This window comes from Odocoileus virginianus, chromosome 2 (assembly GCF_023699985.2).
Source record: "Odocoileus virginianus isolate 20LAN1187 ecotype Illinois chromosome 2, Ovbor_1.2, whole genome shotgun sequence".
In the NCBI taxonomy this organism is placed as follows: Eukaryota; Metazoa; Chordata; class Mammalia; order Artiodactyla; family Cervidae; genus Odocoileus; species Odocoileus virginianus.
Window position 1 is genome coordinate 10,040,329 of NC_069675.1, and position 19,169 is coordinate 10,059,497.

The window sequence follows — 19,169 nt, forward strand, 5'->3', positions numbered from 1 at the left end:
ACAGACTTTTGCCAAGAGAACACAGTGGTAATAGCAAACACCCTCTTCCAACAACATGAGACATGACTCTACACAGCTGAAAATGGAGAAGCTCTTTGCAGCAAAAACAAGACCTGGAGTTGACTGTGGCTCAGGTCATCAGCCCCTTATTGCAAAATTCAGGCTTAAATTGAAGAAAGTAGGGAAAACCGCTAGGTCATTCAAGTATGACCTAAATCATATGATGATCTTATGATTATGCAATGGAGCTGACAAATAGATTCAAGGGATTAGATCTGATAGAGTGCCTGAAGAACTATGTGAGATAATAAGTGTTTTCTTTTAAGCCACTGAGTTTGTAATAATTCGTTATGCAGCAATAGGCCACTAATACAGGATCTAGTAATAACAAACTTCTTCAATTTTATTTGTTTGAAGATTTCTTTATTTTACCTTCATTGTTTTAAACTTCAAGAGAAGTATAGTTGATTTAAAATTTTTTAGGTGTACTGCAAAGTGATTCAGTTACATATACATTTTAATATTATTTTAAAAATTCTTTTAAATTATACATTATTACAGATATTGAATAGTTTCCTATGCTATACAGTAGGTCCTCATTATTTATTTAATTAAAATTTTAAATTTTACTTTGGAACAAAATTGATTTACAACGTTGTGTTAGTTTCAGCAAAATAATACAGCTATACATATACACATATCCATTCTTTTTCAGATACTTTTCCTACAAAGTTTATTACAGAATATTGAGCAGAGTTCCCTGTGCAGTAGATCTTTGTTGATTATCTATTTTATATACAGTAATATGCATATATTAATCCCAAACTCTTAATTTATACTTCCCCCTCAACTTTTCCCTTTTGGTAACCATAAATTTGTTTTTGAAGTTTGCTTCTATTTTGTAAATAAGTTCATTTATATCATTAAAAAAAAAGATTCTACATATAAGTGATATCATATGATATTTATTTTTCTCTTTCTGACCTACTTCACTTAGTATGATAATCTTTAGGGCCATTCATGTTGCTGCAAATGGTAGTATTTCATCCTTTGTATAGTTGATTCATACTCCATTATATATATATATTCTTTATCCATTAATCTGTTGATAGACATCAAGGTTGCTTCCATGTCTTGCCTATTATAAATAGTGCTGCAATGAACACTGGGGTGCATGTATCTTTTTGAATTAGAGTTTTAATTTTTTCCAGATATATGTCCAGGAATGAGATTGCTGGATCATATGATAAATGTATTTTTGGTTTTTAAAGCAATTTCCATATTGTTTTCCATAATTTCCATAGTTCCATAAATTGGCTGTACCAATCTACATTGCCACCAACAGTATAGGGGGGTTCTCTTTTCTCCATACCTTCCCTAGCACATATTTTTAAAAAAATTTAGCACACTGCCTGGCTGGCAGGATCTTAGTTCTTTGACCAGGGATTGAAACTGTGCCCCCTGCAGTGTAAGTACAGAGGCCTAAACACTAGACCAGCAGGAAATTCTCCCCAGCATTTATTATTTGCAGACTTTTTGATGATGGACATTCTGACTAGTGTGAGGTGATACCTCATTGCAGTCTTGATTTGCATTTCTCTAATAATTAGTGATGTCAAGCATCTTTTCATGTGCCTGTTGGTTATATCTTCTTTGGAGAAATGTCTGTTTAGATCTTCTGCCCATTTTTTAATTGGGTTGTTTGTTTTCTGATATTGAGCTATATAAGCTATTTATATATTCTGTAGGTTGTCTTTTTGTTTTATTTATGTTTTCCTTTGCTGTGCAAAAGCTTTTAATTAGGTACCACTTGTTTACTTTTGCTTTTGTTTTCATTACCCATTACTAGGAGATGTATCCAAAAAAATATTGTTGCAATTTATGCCAGAGTGTTCTGCTTGTGTTTCCCCCTAGGAGTTTTATAGTATTCAGCCTTGCATCTAGGTCTTTCTATTTGGTCACACCTCTTGCAGGATCTCAGTTCCGTGAAAGCCCAAAATTCAAATCACTAGGCTACCAAGGAACTCCCTATATTTACATCTTTAATGCATGTTGAGTTTATTTTATATATGTTATTAAAGAATGTTCTAATTTCATGCTTTTACATGTAGTGGTCCAGGTTCCCCAGCACCACTTATTGAAGAGACTGTCTTTTCTCTGTTGTACATTCTTGCCTCCTTTGTTGTAAATTAATTGACAATAAGTGTGTGGGCTCATTTCTGGGCTTTCTATCCTGTCCATAGATCTATATTTCTGTTTTTGTACCAGTACCATACTGTTTTGATTACTGTAATTTTGCAGGATAGTCTGAGGTCAGGGTGTGTGATTCTTCCAGTTCCATTCTTTCTCAAGATTGTTTTGGCTATTCAGGGTTTTTTGTGTTTATATATAAATTAAAAAATTTTTTTGTTCCAGTTTTGTGAAAAATGCCATTGGTAATTTGATAGAGGTTGCATTGAATCTATAGCTTGACTTGGGTAGTATGGTCATTTTAACAGTATGCTTCTTCCAGTCCAAGAACATGGTTTGTATCCTCTTCAATTCATCTGTTTGTATCCTCTTCAATTTCTTTCATCAGCATCTTAGACTATTTTGAGTACAAGTCTTTTGCCTCCTTAGGCAGGCTTATTCTTAAGTATGTTATTCTTTTTGATGCAATGGTAAATGAGATTGTTTCCTTAATTTCTTTTTGATATTTCATTGTTAGTGTATAGAAATGCAACAGATTTCTGTATATTAATTTTATATCCTGCAACTTTATAGAATTCATGGATGAGTTCTAGTAGTTTTCTGGTGGCTGCCTTAGGATTTTCTATGTATAGTATCATGTCATTCACTTCTTCCTTTCTAATCTGAATTCCTTTTATTTCTTTTTCTTCTCTGATTGCTGTGTCTGCAGTGGAAGCATGGAGTCTTAACCACTGGACCACCAGGGACGTCCCCCACTCCCAAACTGTTAAAAAGTTATTAGTGGGGGCTTTAGCTCAGTGGTAAAAATCTGCGTGCCAATGCAGGAGACACAGGTTGAATCCCTGATCTGGGAAGATCCCACATGCCGTGGAACAACTTGGCCCATGTGCCACAACTATTGAGCCTGTGCTCTAGAGCCTGGGAGCTGCCAACTGCTGAGCCCATGTTCTAAACTACTGAAGCCTATGCACCCTAGAGACCATACTCCACAACAAGAGAAGCCACGACAATGAGAAGACTGCACATTGCAACTAGAGAGTAGCTCCCACTCACTGCAACTAGGGGGAAAGCCTACACGCACAGCAACAAAGACCCAGAGCAGCCAGAAAATTTTAAAAAGTTATTAGCTTATTTATCAATTAAAGACAATTTTAAAATTTATGTTTTATTTCTTTTGGACAGCACCAGTATAACTAATGTAGTTGCCTCTCTTCCATGCATCTGTCCTCTGCCATACCTGGCTTTGCCACCTTTGATATGCTCTCTGCCTTTATCTAATCCCTTCTCCATGTCTCAGCCTGAAAAACCACTTCTTCCCTCCTGGAAACAGCATTCCTTTTTTCAGTTCAGTTCAGTCGCTCAGTCGTGTCCGACTCTTTGCGACCCCATGGACTGCATCACACCAGGCCCCCCTGTCCATCCCCAACTCCCGGAGTTTACTCAAACTCATGTCCATTGAGTCGGTGATGCCATCCAACCATCTCATCCTCTGTCGTCTCCTCCTCTTGCCTTCAATCTTTCCCAGTGTCAGGGTCTTTTCAAATGAGTCCTTTGAACTTTTTTCAAGGGGAGGTTTTTTCCCTCTTGGTTCCTGCCCACTTTCTGAAGTGCCCAGAAGTCTACCCAAATGAGCACAGATATTCTTCTCTGTCCAGTATCAGGGATTGGAAGGATGGGCTGTAGTCATACAAATTGGAGTTTTGGGATCTTTGGAGTCTTGTTCATGGTCCCTATCAGAGAGGGCCTCGGGTTTCACAGGTCACCTGTGAAAATACACATAAGACAGAGACAGTATTAACTTTCTTTGAAGAACACTCAGTCCAATTAAGTATAAAAGAAACAACATGTCTCCTGTTTGTATGTCGTGTCTTCAGACCCCTTTTCACGATGTTGAAAAGGATTTGGGTCTGTCTTGTATCACTACCCCGCTTCTAAACAAGGTTTGGCATCTTCACATGAAAACTCAGCATATCTGTTAAAGGTTGTTAAAGCACTCAGAAAGATGGCTCCAGTTCAAATTAAAAATACATATTTAAAAACAAATTAAAAGCAGATCAAGATGTATTAATATGGAAAACCTCCAAGATGCAGTGTCCCATGGAGATAAAAACAAGGTTCAGCACAGGAAACTATATTTAATATCTTGTATTAACCTACAATAGAAAAGAATCTGAAAAAGAATATCTATATATGTATATATGCCTATATACATATATCTGAATCATTTTGCCATACACCAGAAACATAACATTGTAAATAAACTACTTCAATTAAAAAAAAAACAAGGTTTAGAACAGCATGTATACAAAGTTGCTCTTTGCATCTAAAATGCTTGAAATTTCAGAGGCTGACTCTGGATCCAAAAACAAAAAATGGCATCAAGTTACTTTGGGTAAGGATCTTGGGGATGGGATAAATGAGATATGTGCTGCTGCTGCTGCTAAGTCGCTTCAGTCGTGTCCGACTCTGTGTGACCCCATAGACGGCAGCCCACCAGGCTCCCCTGTCCCTGGGATTCTCCAGGCAAGAACACTGGAGTGGGTTGCCATTTCCTTCTCCAATGAGGTATGTCCTTTTTTTTTTTTTAAGGTGCTTATTTACAATAGCCAAAAGTTAGAAACAGTTCCCAAATCCATCAAATCCATTACAGGTGAATGGATGAACAAAATGTGGTGTGTGTGTGTGTATATATATATATGTATATATATGTAATGAATGTTTTTCAGCTTTAAAAGGGAAAGAAATGATGACACATACTACAACATGAACACATTTTGAAGACATAAGCCAGACACAAAAGGAAAAAGATTGTATGATTCTATTTATATGGAGTACTTAGAAAAGTCAAATTTATAGAGACAGAAAGTAGAATGCTTGTTACCAGAGATTAGGCTGAGGGGAGAAAGGGGAATTAGTGTCTAATGGATACAGTTTCCATATGGAAAGGTGAGAAAATTCTAGAGACAGATACTGGAGATAGTTGCAAAATAAGGTAAATGTACTTAGTGCCACTGAACTGTACACTTAAAAATAGTTAAAATGGTAAATTTTATGTATGTTTTACCACAGTAAAAGATACATGTATACTGTGCCTTTAAGTCCTTTACATTTATATACCATTTCTCTTTAACTGCAGGGGATAAAGACCATTTCTACTAAAATCATAGGTAACTACATTTAATATTTGGCCCAGATGTATCCTACAGATAAACCTGCTCACATATGGAATATCATATGTACAAGGTGATTCATTGTAGCATCATTTGCAATAGCAAAAATTGGTATCGCACTAGAAGAGGATGGTTAACAAATTATGTTATCATGCAACAGAGTACTATGCAGCTCAAAAAATCAATGAGGAAGATCTCTATTTACTGATTTAGAAAGGTCTCCAGGATATATTGTTAAGTGAAGAAGTAAGGTACACGTGTATATAGTATGCTATCTTGCACATAAGAAGTGGGAGGAGTAAGAAATTGAGCAACTTGCTGAGCAATTTGCTAATGGAGAAACTGACACCAAGGGTTAAGTGCAGAGTGCAAGGAGGAAGGAGTGGATGGGGGAGGGGTTGCAGTGAGCTTTCTCAGTGCATACTTTTAATATTGTTTTGCTTTCTGAATCACACTAGTGCATTATCTATTTAGAATAACAACAAGAAATACTTGCTGCTTATTCGTGTCTGACTCTTTGTGACCCCATGGACAGCAGCACACCAGGCTTTCCTGTCCTTCACTATCTCCTGGAGTTTGCTGAAACTCATGTCCACTGAGTTGATGATGCCATCCAACCATCTCATCCTCTGCCACCCACTTCTCCTTCTGCCTTCAATCTTTCCCAGCATCAGGGACTTTTCCAATGAGTCAGCTCTTCGAATCAGGTGGCCAAAGTATTGGAGCTTCAGCTTCAGCATCAGTCCTTCCAATGAATATTCAGGGTTGATTTTCTTTAGAATTGACTGGTTTGACCTCCATGCTGTCCAAGGGACTTTCAAGAGTCCTCTCCAGAAATACTTAGATGATGAAATGGGAAAAGAGGGGCACTAGTGGGGAGATTGCCCAGTTCATCCTTTCTACCATTTACCACCCCCACTTCCACCCCACCAACAGTTTTAGGGATTTTTCAGGTTATTTTTCAATCTGAGATTAACTGAGACAAACATAATATTGCAATAGTTACACTTCAGGCTCTTTACATGAATCCACTCAAACTTACGAACAACCAAATACTGTAGGTTCTATCCTTAACATTCTCATTTTATGAAAGAGGAAACAGAGGTTGGGAGAGGTTAAGTAAACAAGCTCAGGTCTGAGACAGTGGGTAAACCGAATTTGAATCCACTATCAGATCCTGACTCTTCCAACATCCTTGTACAAATATGTCTGAACACTTGTTCTATTTTTTTTTTTTTTTTCTTTGGCATAATTAGAAGTGTGTTCATTGGGTCAGGGAATCTGTACTTTCTAATGTTTTTTTTTTCATAACTGAGATTTTATTGGTTGTTTTGAGGATCAGTACACAGACATTTCAATTTGTACATAATTCTTAACATTCATACCAAAAATCTAAAAAACTCATGTAGTTCTGATTCTTTTCTGAATAGTTTTCCTACAACTTTACAGCTTAAATTTGAAGGCAAATTTTCCTTAACAGGATATCCAGTGCAATATCGCAAGTTCCACCAGTCACAATTATTTAAAGTCATACTACATACTCAAATTTTCAATCGTTCACAGCACATTAACAATGTTACTAGGAGAACTGGATTACCAGGACTAAAGATGTTACAGAGTGCACAAAATTCTGACCAGGAGAGCCAAGATCAAGCAGTGGTTTGTTGTAGGAAACAATTCTACTAAAAACATGGGAAGAGAAGTAATTTAGTATCCAAGACATTGAACGCACAATTGACTCCAAACTGCCATTTAGTATGCTTTGTATTATAGAGTATAAAAGTTCACCTCAATTTATGGAATGTTAAGCTGACACCCATGACAATCAAAACCTCTCATATTCAATATCCCACTATTTTCTGGATGTACCAAAAAATAAAGAACCAGCAAATGATTGCACCTCTAAAAAAAGAAAAAAAAGCACTTCCACTTAAAAAGTGGAATGAGGGAGGATTCTTTCTTTAAAAAAAAAATGTTTTTAGAGCTGTCAAAAAACTTGCATTTACAAAATAGTTGATAAAAATAATCGCCTGGATTGTACAAGAAGGGAGACGGACCACTGGTAGGATAGGGTGTGGTATTAATCAGACTTGGCTTCCTCTGCTTCATCAGAGGCTGGGCTCTCCCTTTTTTTAGTCTCTTGGTTAGCCACTTCGGCTTGTTTTCCCGCTGTTCCCTTGTTTCCCCTTTTGTTTGACTTTTTTGTCTGAAGATTTCTCCTTTCCTGCCGCCTTCTTCGGCTTCGTTTCCACTTTTGCAGGAGCCGATTTAGCTGACAATCTCGCAGATCTCCTCTTGGGCTCTTTCTTCGGCGCCCGGACCGCAGAGCTGACCTTCGTCCGGGGAGCCGTGGCGGCCCGGCGGGAGCGCGCCAGGTGCCTGCGGGTCGGGGCGCGCGCCGCAAGGCTTCGCGAAGCTGAAGTGCCCGGCAACTGCCGCACCCCCCGGCCCAAGTGTTTTTTTAAGAAAAAACTACCATAGTCCCTTATGTAAATTTTCATTATTTTACATTTACCACTATTGTTTTAATTAATAGCCTAGCGCTCAAAAGCGTAGCGAGCCTCTAGGGGAACTTGGACGAAAGTCCTCCAGGCTTTCTCTACGTCGTCTACCGTCTGCCGGCAGAGGGCGCTGGCCGCTGCGCGCCGCTCCCCCGTGGTCCTCATCGGCTGCCGGTACAGTACGCACGCGCAAATTTCGTTCCAGGTGTCCAGCTTTGTGCCTGATCGAAGTCTCCCCGGCTGCGCTCAGCGCGCAGGGTTTAACCCGGGCTGGTCTTCCGGGAAGAGTAGCATGTTCCCCCCGACCCAGAACACCTCTGGGCCTCAGAGACTAGAGGTCCTGGAGTGGGGCTCCAGGGGTCTGGCGGCACGGCGGGCAGCCCGTGCGGGCGGGGTGGGACCCCGGTAAGGCTTGGGCGTCGGTCGCCAGTGGGGCCCGGAGCCGGGCGCGGAGCCCCTGACAGTACAGGTACGGAGGCGGCGACCATGGCAACTGCCTCCTCCCCTGCCGAGTTCGCACGGCTCTTGGCTGTGGTCTGGGGGCCCGGCGCTCGCCTGGGCGCGGCCGGGAGCCCGGTGTGCCGGGCAGGGGTCGGCAGGGGTGGGCCGCGGTGGGGGTGGGCACCCGCCTGGGTCTGGCCTGGTTTGACCCATCTGAGCTCTTCAGCCTGGCGGGGTCAGAGTAATTGCGTCTCCCAGTTCTTCCGGAACTGCAGGGGTTCCCCTCCTTTCCTGGGAACGTGCAAGGCACCCCTGAACCTATTCCAAGCTACAGGTTTCCAGTGGGGCACATGGTTGAAAAGTTGTGTCAAAAAGAAAAAAGAGGACTAAAGCTGGAGGCCGATATGCGTTTGGTGTGTCTGTCTCCCATTCCTGGGGTCCGCCTTAGCTGGCAGGGTGACTCTTGAGAAGTCATGTTGCGCATCCCTCAAACTAAATCACACAGATGAGGAGTTCCGCTGTTTTTAAAGAGACGGTGATTTGGAAATTTACCGTCTTTTGTTACGGTGTGGAGACCGGCAAGCTCATCTTGACCCCTTGGCAATCCAGTATGCTTAAGGCACTGAGTCAGGGAACAATGAGGTGAAGGTTGACGTCCTTTACTAGATTGCGGCCGAAGCCCGCGGCACGGGGCTGTTAACGATAGTAGTAGATGATGACTTTTCCCAAAAGGCTTTTTGTGCTCAACTATGTTTAGAAACTTCATGGTTCAAGTTTTCTCTTCCCAGGTGGCGCTAGTGGTCAAGAACTCCCCTGCCAATGCTGGAGACAGGTTCTATCCTTGGGTGGGGCAGATCCTCTGGAGGAAGGCATGGCAACCCACTCCAGTATCTTGCCTGGAGAATCTCATGGACAGAGGAGACTGGCAGGTTTATAGTCCGTGGGGTCACAAAAGAGTCCGGCTTAAATGAAGGAACTTAGCATGCAGCATGCGCATGTTTAGAAACTTCAGCTTTCAATATGCTGATAGTATTTTTACCAAGAATTTCCCACTGGAAGTATAGTATGGAGTTTCCCAAATTTGGGTGGAAAATACTGTTTTTCTTGGGTATAGCTTCTTTAGCATATAAGACAATTTGGGAAATGGAGTTCCAGAATTGGAAACTCAAGATTTGGAAGGGGCAGTTTAGGTCAGTGCTTTTTGAACTTGAATGGTGCATACATCTAGGGGTCTTGTTAAAGTACGTGCTTTGGTTGGTTCTACATTTTAAGCAAGTTCTTAGGTGATGCTGATGGTCCATGGACCACATACACTTTGAGTACAAGGGTGTAGATCTCTGGGTTGAAAGAGACCATGTTCTATTCCTTGCCCTCCAGAACAAGCTGTGCTGCCTTGAATAATCTCTTCCCCTGTCCAGGCCTATAAAATAGGAGACTGGACTAGAAGAACGCTACTGTTTCTTTCAGACCTTGTGATAGTTGAATTCCTTCTAAAATATTCTTGCCCAGTGGCCAGTTTGGGCTTGAACATTTCTAGTAATGGGGAATTTACTGCATGTAAGGCATCCCATTTCATCATTAGATAAGCTCAATACGGAAGTTTTTCATGTTGCTAAAATACATCTCTATAACTTCCATCTTGTTGCTCCTAGCTTATCTTTTAGAATCAGAGAAATAAAAAATATAATTCCTCTTTAAAAGATGAGCCTTGGGAATTCCCTGGCAGTCCAGTGGTTAGGACCATTCTTTCACTGCCAAGGGTCAGATTCAATTCCTGGTCAGGGAACTAAGATCCCACAAGCTGTGTGGCACGGCCAAAAAAAAAAAAAAAAGATTCTTAAAGTGTGAGATGACAGTGTGTCTACTATGTTTTCCCCAAACTGAATTGTCTTTTATTCTTCCCTGGCATTGTTTCAGATTCCTGTCTCTTAGATCTTGTCCTCCTGGGTGGAGAGTAGTGGGGTTGTAGCAGGACTTTGAAGGATGTGTGGGGCTTGCAAAACCAGGGGAAGCATCCTAAGCATTTGACAGTGGTGCGGAGATGACACTGTGTATGTCAGATCCAGAACGGTTTGACTCAAGCAGGAAATGTTATGTCACTGAAAGATTTGGGGCAAAGCAATATTTTAGAGTGTGTAGTAGTCCTCCTGTAGTGTATAATGTGGTTGGAAATGAGGAAGGAGAGAGGCAGGGAGCCAGATAGGCTTCACATACCAGTAAAGATGGCCTAGGATGATGATAATAGTAATGCCTTCTATTTATGTAACACTTTACAGAACTTTTCACAGACAACCTTTCCTGTGAGGTAGGCAGAACAGCTGTGACGCTGTTTTATAGATGAGGCACCAAAGAGGGTAAACGATTTGTCTTAATTCTCAAAGCTATTACATGGCAGACCAAAGTGATGATGGTGGTAGCGGAGGAGAAAGGAAGAATGCAATAGACAACACTGAGGAAGAACTGATAAGCTGGGCCTGACTGAACATGAGAGTGCGGAGGAAAAGAAGTTAGGGAGGAGTCAAAATAGTCGGGAAAACCACAGTGCGTGACTGATGACTGCCATAGCTTGCACTCTGACAGATCTGACATTGTTAGTAGCTCTTTGGAGTTATAAGTCAGAAGGTATTGTAGAGCATTCCTAGGTTTAGCCTGTCTACAGATACCAGGTGGTGTGTGGGGGCTTGGGTTATCTGTCCCATGCCAAGGGAAACGAGAACTGGGTATTCAGTGTCCCCTGATAAGGTCGGTGTTGAGCAGTTGACTGATTCAAGTCTATCTTAGGGTCCTTGCCATCCTGAAGCCTCTGGATTTGGTTTTACATAATTTTTCTTTCGAAGTTCCAGCTCATACTGGTTGTACTTGGCTGACAAATTGGTTATCCAGTCTGACCTCCCTAAGCTCAGTATCCACTGAGGGCTGGACCCTTGTCACTCCTAAAACCGTACTAAAGCTATTTTCCCAGATCTACACTTCCTCTAGAGTCTAGGGGTCTTTCTGTCTCTTCTCCTTTTACCTTAGAAGCATATGAAATTGAGATGGATTGCCACTACTGAATTCCATAGGAACTGGAGCTGTCCCTGCAGTTTTAGTTTCTTAGGCTCCTAACTGGAGAAGAAAGAGCTACTTTTGCTGGGATGTATGTTGTATTTCCCCCATGGTGTCTCTGGGAAACCTGTCAGAGCCAACTTATACCCCTAGAGCCTGATGTTGGTACAGGCTTCTATTCAACATTGAGTATCTTCTCTGTTCAGTGCTTAGGATAACAGATGAATAAAAACTCTGCCCTGGAGGAATTCATGATGGGATAAGGAAGACAGTATTGTAAGGAAAATGTGATCTTGTAATAGAGACATTTATGAAGATCTGTGTGAGTGCAGAAGAGGGAATGACAGCTCCACATGGAGACATCAAGAGCATCTTCAGGAAAGAGGTGATGAGTAAGTTGAGCCTTGAAGATGAAGAGAGAGAAAGGACATGCTGATGTTTGCAACATTTGCAGAAGCATAAGATAGGTGGATCCAAGTTTCTGGAATCTAAGAAGATTTGGGGATCAAAGAAGGGGTGATTGGTGAGATTAAATTCATAATGAGGCCAGGTTTTTAATGACCTGTAGTTTTGTTCAAAGATGTACTTTTGTGGGAGGGAAGTCTCTGGAGGTTTTCGGGCAGGGAGGTGATGTGGTTATATTTTGGGAAGCTAATTGTGAAAATAGACTGAAAGGGGAGGATCTGGATCAGGAACATCAGGAGAATCTTGTAATAACCTGGGCTTGGCTTCTGGCTGAATTAAGGATTAGTGCAGATGGGAAGAAGGGGGGGAATCAGAGAGATTGTAGAGACAGAGATTCCCTGATGTAATGACTAATTGATTGTTGAGAACAAGAGAGGGAATTGTCCAGGATAACTCAGTTTTCTATTCTGGATGGATGGTGGTACCAGTAAAAAGGAGAATATAGAAGAGGAAAATTTGCTGGGTGAAGATTCCATGTGTTTCGGGTCACGTTGAATTTGGGGGTCTGTGGTGCTTAGCAAATAGGTGGAAATGTGGGTCTGGAGTTCAGAAGAGAGTTTGTGCCTTGGGGTGGTGGATGATGATGCTCTTGGAATGGATGATCCCAGTCATGCTTGCAGAAGGCTGAAGATGACAGAGGAAATGACGAGGCTTAGTGGGCAAGGTAAGAGAGAATGTTGTCCAGGGAGCTACAGAGGAAAAAGTTACAGGAAGAGAATCAGCAGGCTTTGTTGCTATAGGGAAGTTGAGTAGGATGAGCTTGGAAAATGTGTGTTGAGATTGGGCAGTTAAGAGATTATGGTTACCAGGACTCTTTTTTTTGTTTGTTTTTTTAGTGTGAGCAGCTTTAGTGGAGTCATAAGGACAGGAGCCAAGTGAATTGAAGAGTGGATGGAAAGTGAGGATAAGGAGGGTGTACTCTGAGTAGTTTGGCAAGGAAAGAAGGAAGGAAGATGGTGGCAGCTTGTGGAGGAATAGCGGAGACAAGAGTCAGGCTTTTCTAGAAGTCTTGAGCATGGGTTATCTGATGAGAGGCCACATTTGAAGGCACAGAGGAAAAGATGATTGCCGAGGAGGGTGGAGGGTTATCTCTGAAAAGAAGACATCATTTCTTTTGAAGAGGAATGACTGAAGAAGGGGAAAGAATGTAGGAAGAAAGGCAATGATGGATACATCTGAATTTGCAAAGAGGGTCCATTTCCTTTCTCAGCAAGGTTATCTGTTGGGGAGGGGTTCTGGCGTGGGCTCAGATAGGAACAGGGGCTTGAGAGTGGTAAGGGAAGGCTTGCAGCAATTGTCCAGAGAGGAAAGGGGAAGAGAGCAGATTCAAGATAGCTCCGAGCGCACTGAATACCCTCTGAACTTGAACCCTGCACTGAGGTCTCTGTTTCCTCGTCTTCATAATAATTGTGGCTGTCATTTATCGAATGTGTCATACCAGGCACTCTTATCAGTGCTTTCCAGCCCTGTTAGAAAGGTATTGTTATTACCTGTGTTTTACAGAAGAAGAAATTGAGGCATGGAACAGTAGTATTTATGTTTGATGAATCTCTTACTTCTGCAGAAATGGCATTCCTTCTCTGAGGCATCAGAGAAAGGCAGAAATTTACTCCTAAGTCCCAGTTTCTGGTCTTGAGGGGCTGGAGTTTAGGGCTGATAAGGAGGGAGCCTTACCAGGCCAGTCTGTGGGTATGATAGTGGATGGGTGGGCAGGGTGATGGGGTCAGTGTTGCTGCTATCTTTTTACAACTACATATGAAATTCTGAAATCCTTATGTGACTTGCCAGCAGCCTGACTTGAAGGACAAGTGACTGTAATGGTTTGTTAGGTACTGCAGGCTGAGACTGTGTCACTTGAGATGGTGAATAAGAAGAGATCTTGTCTCAGTCAGCCAGAAAAAAAATTTTTTTTCTGCCAGTTATGGGACTAGGCAGATCTATAACCTTTCATAATAACATACAGTATTAACACTCAATTTTGGTGTTTTCCCCGTTGGTGTGATACAGTTTGTCGGTAAGGTGCACACCCGACTTGAGTGAAAGAGGAGAATGATGAGATGGCATGGATGGAAGAGAACGGACTTACCTTTTCCTGCTGCAGCCACTGGAGCATCATTTCTGTGTCCTTCCTCTTGAGGTTGCCATGGATACGCCTTTGCTTGGTGACTTGAGATTGATTTCCGTTATGATCAGTTGATGACGTGGGTTTAAAAAGAGAAAGGACAGAATGCTCTGCTTCTGGGGAGTGGCTGGTGAGCTGCCCAAAAGGCAGAGCCAGGCAGAGCTGAGGTGGCTGTGGCTTTGCTGGCTGCTTTGGCGTTTGCTGAAGTTGTGAAATGGTGCATCTCTGTCTCTACAGCGCAGGCTCGGAGTTCCCCGTCCGCAGGGTCCTAGTGCCAGGGACTTGTAGGTTGATCAAGGGGAGGAAGCAGCAGGAACTTTGAATAGTCTGTTAAGTAGGACTCCCATTAGCTCTGGGAGGGTTCTGGTTCTTGAATACAGGGCTGCACTCAAGTGCCTGTTGCCTTCCTGCAAAAGCGCCTTTCTTGAGGATAAGTGAGGCGTATTGTGTAGCTTTCCTTGCTGGAGGTCTGGGCCCTTTGGAAGCGGGTCTGGTGGTCACTGGGTATTTCTAGAGGGGAATATCCTGGGAGGGAGTAGACCTGTATTCAGTTTGGGAGTGGGCTACAGACATTTCTGGGGATAAATGAAGAGCTTGGAGAGGTTTGAAAAAAAAGTCTGTTTAGGGCCTAGGTCCTGTCTCTGTGAGATTTGCAAGGCAAAAGGCTCCATGTATTTTCTTTCTGAGTATATCAGGAATCCAGCCCTCCAAGCTTCCAGTCCCTAAGCTTCTGTTCCCCTCTCATTTCCTGACTCTTAAGGGCCTTATATCCACACGTATCCCTCATCTACTAGTGCTTTTAGAGATGTACAACTTCACCCTAGTTTTAAGAAAATCCGTATCTTGCTGATTACCTTTATGTTTCATTTTATCTCTGCAACCAAATCAAAGTACCCAGTGCCTAATGCAGTTCAGTTCAAGTGTGTGGACCCTGCTTTCAGACTGCCTGAATTTCAAACCTCTACAGGTGTGGAATCAGAGAAAGCAAATGATTGGGTTAGCCCAGGTTCAAGGTTTGGTAAGGTGAGACAAGAAGAGGTCAGGGGCTCAAAGGATATTGGTATACCAGTAAAAAGCAAGGTGGAAATGGTGCAGACTGGGTGCCAAAGAGACTTTTCCTCCTTACCAGTTCCTCCTTAATTCCCAATAATCTACTTCTTTTCCTGTCATTTCTGAAATGTTCACCAAGTCCACTGGTAACCTGTTTATCAGACTTAGATTTGTGTCCCTTGTCTCTTCCCGTTTTCCTAGACTTTTTAGCAATTTTTAATGTCATTGGGGAGGAAAATGGATTAGAAATCCAGGGAGTATCTGTCTTCTGGTTGAGGTAACACATAACTTACAATTGTTCTGTGTGACTTGGGGTGGATCCCAAAGATGCTGGTGAAGGATCACCTACCTGTTGTTGTTGTTTAGTCGCTTCAGTCGTGTCTGACTCTCTGCGACCCCATGGACTGTAGCCTGACAGGCTCCTCTGTCCATGGGATTTCCCAGGCAAGAGTACTGGACTGGGTTGCCATTTCCAGCTAGTCAAATCTTCCCCACTGGCTATGAGACTTAGATGAGTTGTTTGACTTTTGAGACTTGGTTCTGTCACCTGTAAAATGGAAATAACAGAATCCGGGTTGTCTTCATCACCGGTTCGTGTTGGAAGGAGATCGTGAAATTCATGTGTTAGTGGTCACAGTTAAATTTGCCCCTGAGAAGGCCTTGTGACTTATTTCCTCTTTCTTAACATGTTCAGTTTCCCTTCTCAACTCTGTTATCATCATTCTCATTGCTTCTGCTTGAGACATCCCAGGTTTATTCATTCCTTACTTATCCATGCACTCATCCTTCCATCCACTTATTCGTGCAACCTCTGAGTTCCTTCTGTGTGCAGTTGTCATTGATGTACCCTCTCAGTGATGATGAAGACGTAGCTACAATTTGTTGAACACATATTCTATGCTAAGCACTGTGCTAAATGCTTTACTTCTCTCTTAGTTAACCTTCGTAACATCCCTGTGAGGTAAGTATTATTTCCCACTTTTTTCAGGTAAGGTAATGAGGGCTCCTAAAATATGTTACCTAGAGTCATACCGGTGAGGAAGTGGGAGAACCAAAGCTGTACCCAGATCTGTCCATCTCCAGAGCCCATACAGGCCTGCTGTTCCTTTCCCCGTGTTTGATCTATCATGGGTCCTTCTCAGAGTTGTTGTTGTTTTTTCGTACTGTCTCCCCTTTCTTTTTCTCTTATGAGCCTAGTTCAGACCCCTTCAAACCCTTGCTCATTATTGCCATTAGCTTCCTTGCTGTCATCTCTGTCTTTATCAAGTTGCTCTGCCTCAACTCCATCCCTCTGTCCACCACCTGTTTGATGTTCCTAAAATAGTTTTCATTATGCCAGTCTCCTGCTCAGGAAGAGTCTGGCTTCCTGTTGTTATTGGATCCAATTCATCTATCTCTACCTGTTGTTAAACTCCCTGAATCTATCCATATTTACCTTCTAATACATCTCAACATCAGTGTTAGTTCATTCAATAATATTTGACACCATGTGCCAAGAGTGATGAAATCATAAAGAGGAAAAGTTGTGGAGTCTGCTTTAACAGGCTTACAGTTTGGTAGGAGAACTCATCTAGAACTCTTTACTTCAGCCAAGCTAGGCATCTTTAATTTTCTCCAGTCAAGCAGAATTATTCTTTCTCTACTCATACTGTAGTCACAAATTATGTTTGTAGGCCTTTCCTTTCCATATATTCTGCCCCCCCGTAAAAAAAAAAAAAAACACAAAAAACTCATATAAGTCATAATCAAGTACCCCTTTTCTTTCTAGCTCACCTTTCTGCTTGCTGTAATTCTTTGTAATATGTATTGCCTAGACATTTTAAGACCTGTACAGTTTCTGCACTTTTTATAGAGCACTTTTATATGCTTTATCTTATTTGAGTATTAATGTAGATATGCCAGGTAATAGTCCCATTTTATAGAAGAAACAGCATCCAAGAAGTTAGATGACTGTGTATACTTGTGTTGCTGGTGAGCTCTGTGATGTCCTTAGATGTGTGCTCTTTTGAATCTTTGAAGGTAATGTGGTCCAGAGGAAGAACGTATTTTTGGAGGCCTAGAACGATGTGTGGTAACAGGAGAGTGGAAGTACACAGGGTTCTGATTCAGGCTTTGGCTCTAGTGTTGGCTCCTCTCCTTGTCTTGTGTGTAACTTCAGAGAAGTTGCTCAGTTCTCCAAGCCCCAATTTCTTGTTAGAATTGCTCCTAGCCTGCCTCTGTGGAGTTATTTTGATGTCCAGATTTGATAATAACTTTTGTTATTAGCTAACTTTTGTTGAGTACTCTGAATACCAGGCGCTGTCCTAAATGTTATACATGGATTGTCTCAGCTAATTCTCACAGCAGCTCTGAGATGTTCTTTGCTTGCAGTTGACAGGTGAGCAGATTGAGGCACTAAGATGTTAAGTAGCTGGACCAAGCTTTTGTAGCTATCAAATGGTGAAACCATGAATTGAATGTAAGCATTCTGAGTCTAGAACTGGTACTCTGAACCATAGTACTAACGATTGTTTTTTTAAGGTGCTCTGTACACTGTAAGGTGCTCTGAACATGCAGAAGTCCAATTTGCAAGGAACTGTGTGGCCCTGCACAATGGTGAATAGGAAAGGAGGGAGCAGCATGGATATTTTGCCGGAGAGGAGAGAAATGGTTTCCTAGGGGGTCTTACCAGCATTGGAGATGTGGAGAGGTATTTTGGGGACCCTATATCTGGCTGTTGGCTGTCATCCTACTATTAGGTGTCTAGTTTTCCTTAGAAAGAGTGCAATGGAGGAAGATCCTGTTCGGCCAGTGAAGCCCAGCGTGGACAAGACAGGTAGCTCTCGGCCCAGGGGATCCACGTCCATACCGACCTGGTGGAGCCATAGGTCAGACCCTAGGACGGCTACTTAGGGGCATGGCAACCTTTGCCAGTTTGGGGGAAGCTGGAGTACTTGACTTGCTTTGTTGTGTGTGTGTGTATGTGTGCGCACGTGCATGTGTGTATGTGTGTGTATGTGTGTATGTGTATGTGTGGTGTGTGTGTGGTGTATGTGTGTATATGTGTGTATGTGTGGTGTGTGTGTATTTGTGTGGGTGTGGGTGTGTGTGTGTGTGTGTGTGTGTGGGGGGGGTGTGTGCGCACGTGTGTGTATGTGCATGTGCGTGTGTATGTGTGTGTATGTGCGCGTGCACACATGTGTGTATGTGTATGTGTGGTGTGTGTGTGGTGTATGTGTGTATATGTGTGTGTATTTGTGTGGGTGTGGGTGTATGTATGTGTGTGGGGTGTGTGTGTGTGCATGTGTGTGTGTATGTGTGTATGTGTATGGGGGGTGTGCGCGCACGTGTGTGTATGTGCATGTGCATGTATGTGTGTATGTGTGTGCATGTGTGGGGTGTTGTGTATGTGCATGTGTACGTGCATGTGTGTGTGGGGTGTGTGTGTATGTGTGGGGTGTGCACATGTGTGTATGTGCATGTGTATGTGCATATGCGTGTATATGCATGTGTACGTGCATGTGTGTATGCGTGTATGTATGTGTGGGGTGTGTGCACATGTGTGTATGCATGTGTGCATGTGTTTGTGTGTGTGTGCGTGTATATGCATGTGTGCACGCACATGTGTGTTTGTGTATGTGCATGTGTATATATGCATGTGTACGTGCATGTGTGTGTGCGCATGTGTGTGTATGTGTGTATGTGCATGTGCGTGTATATGCATGTGTGTATGTGTGTATTGTATGTGTGGGGTGTGTGCATGTATGTGTGGGGTGTGTGCACGTGTGTGTGCATGTGTGTGTGTGTTTGTGTGTGTGCGTATATGCATGTGTACGTGCATGTGTGTGTGTGTTGTGTGTGTGTGTGTAGTTGCCTCCATTGCTGCTCTTCCTTTGCTGTGTATTGGGCAGGGGGCCTGGCTGCTCTGGCCCAGGGTGAGATTGAAATTTAAACCCTGCTCGTGTGGTTTGAGTCCCAAGTTTAGAAAGAGGAGGGAGAAGGAAGAGCATCAGAAAGGGGGTGAGAGACCCTTCTGGCTGGGAGGATGCCCTGGGTAGCTGATTGTTTTGGAGTGTCACTTGATGCTCGCAGGTCTGCTGCCCGCTCCTGTCTTGGGGGTGGGCGGGTGGCAGAGATGGAGAGGGGTGCAGACCAGGAGAGTCATCAGGGCTGTGCCACCAGTGTCGGACAGTGTCCTCTAGAGGT

The 19,169-nt window shown here is 42.6% G+C and overlaps 1 protein-coding gene and 1 long non-coding RNA gene across 2 annotated transcripts in view; one reads left to right on the top strand and one right to left on the bottom strand.

The window, feature by feature from the left end:
* Positions 1 to 3,351, top strand: part of LOC110138681 (retinol dehydrogenase 12-like) — an 18,369-nt gene extending 15,018 nt beyond the window's left edge. Inside the window, exon 6 of the mRNA XM_020895906.2 lies at positions 2,900 to 3,351. Coding sequence (XP_020751565.1) covers positions 2,900 to 2,971 — 72 coding nt within the window. The 3' untranslated portion in view covers positions 2,972 to 3,351. The remainder of the gene's footprint in view (positions 1 to 2,899) is intronic.
* Positions 3,300 to 14,162, bottom strand: LOC139038037 (uncharacterized). The gene is made up of 2 exons (XR_011490941.1): positions 13,899 to 14,162; positions 3,300 to 3,953 (listed from the first exon to the last, which is right to left on the bottom strand). It is a non-coding gene; the product is annotated as an uncharacterized lncRNA (long non-coding RNA).
* Positions 14,163 to 19,169: the final 5,007 nt, after the last annotated feature.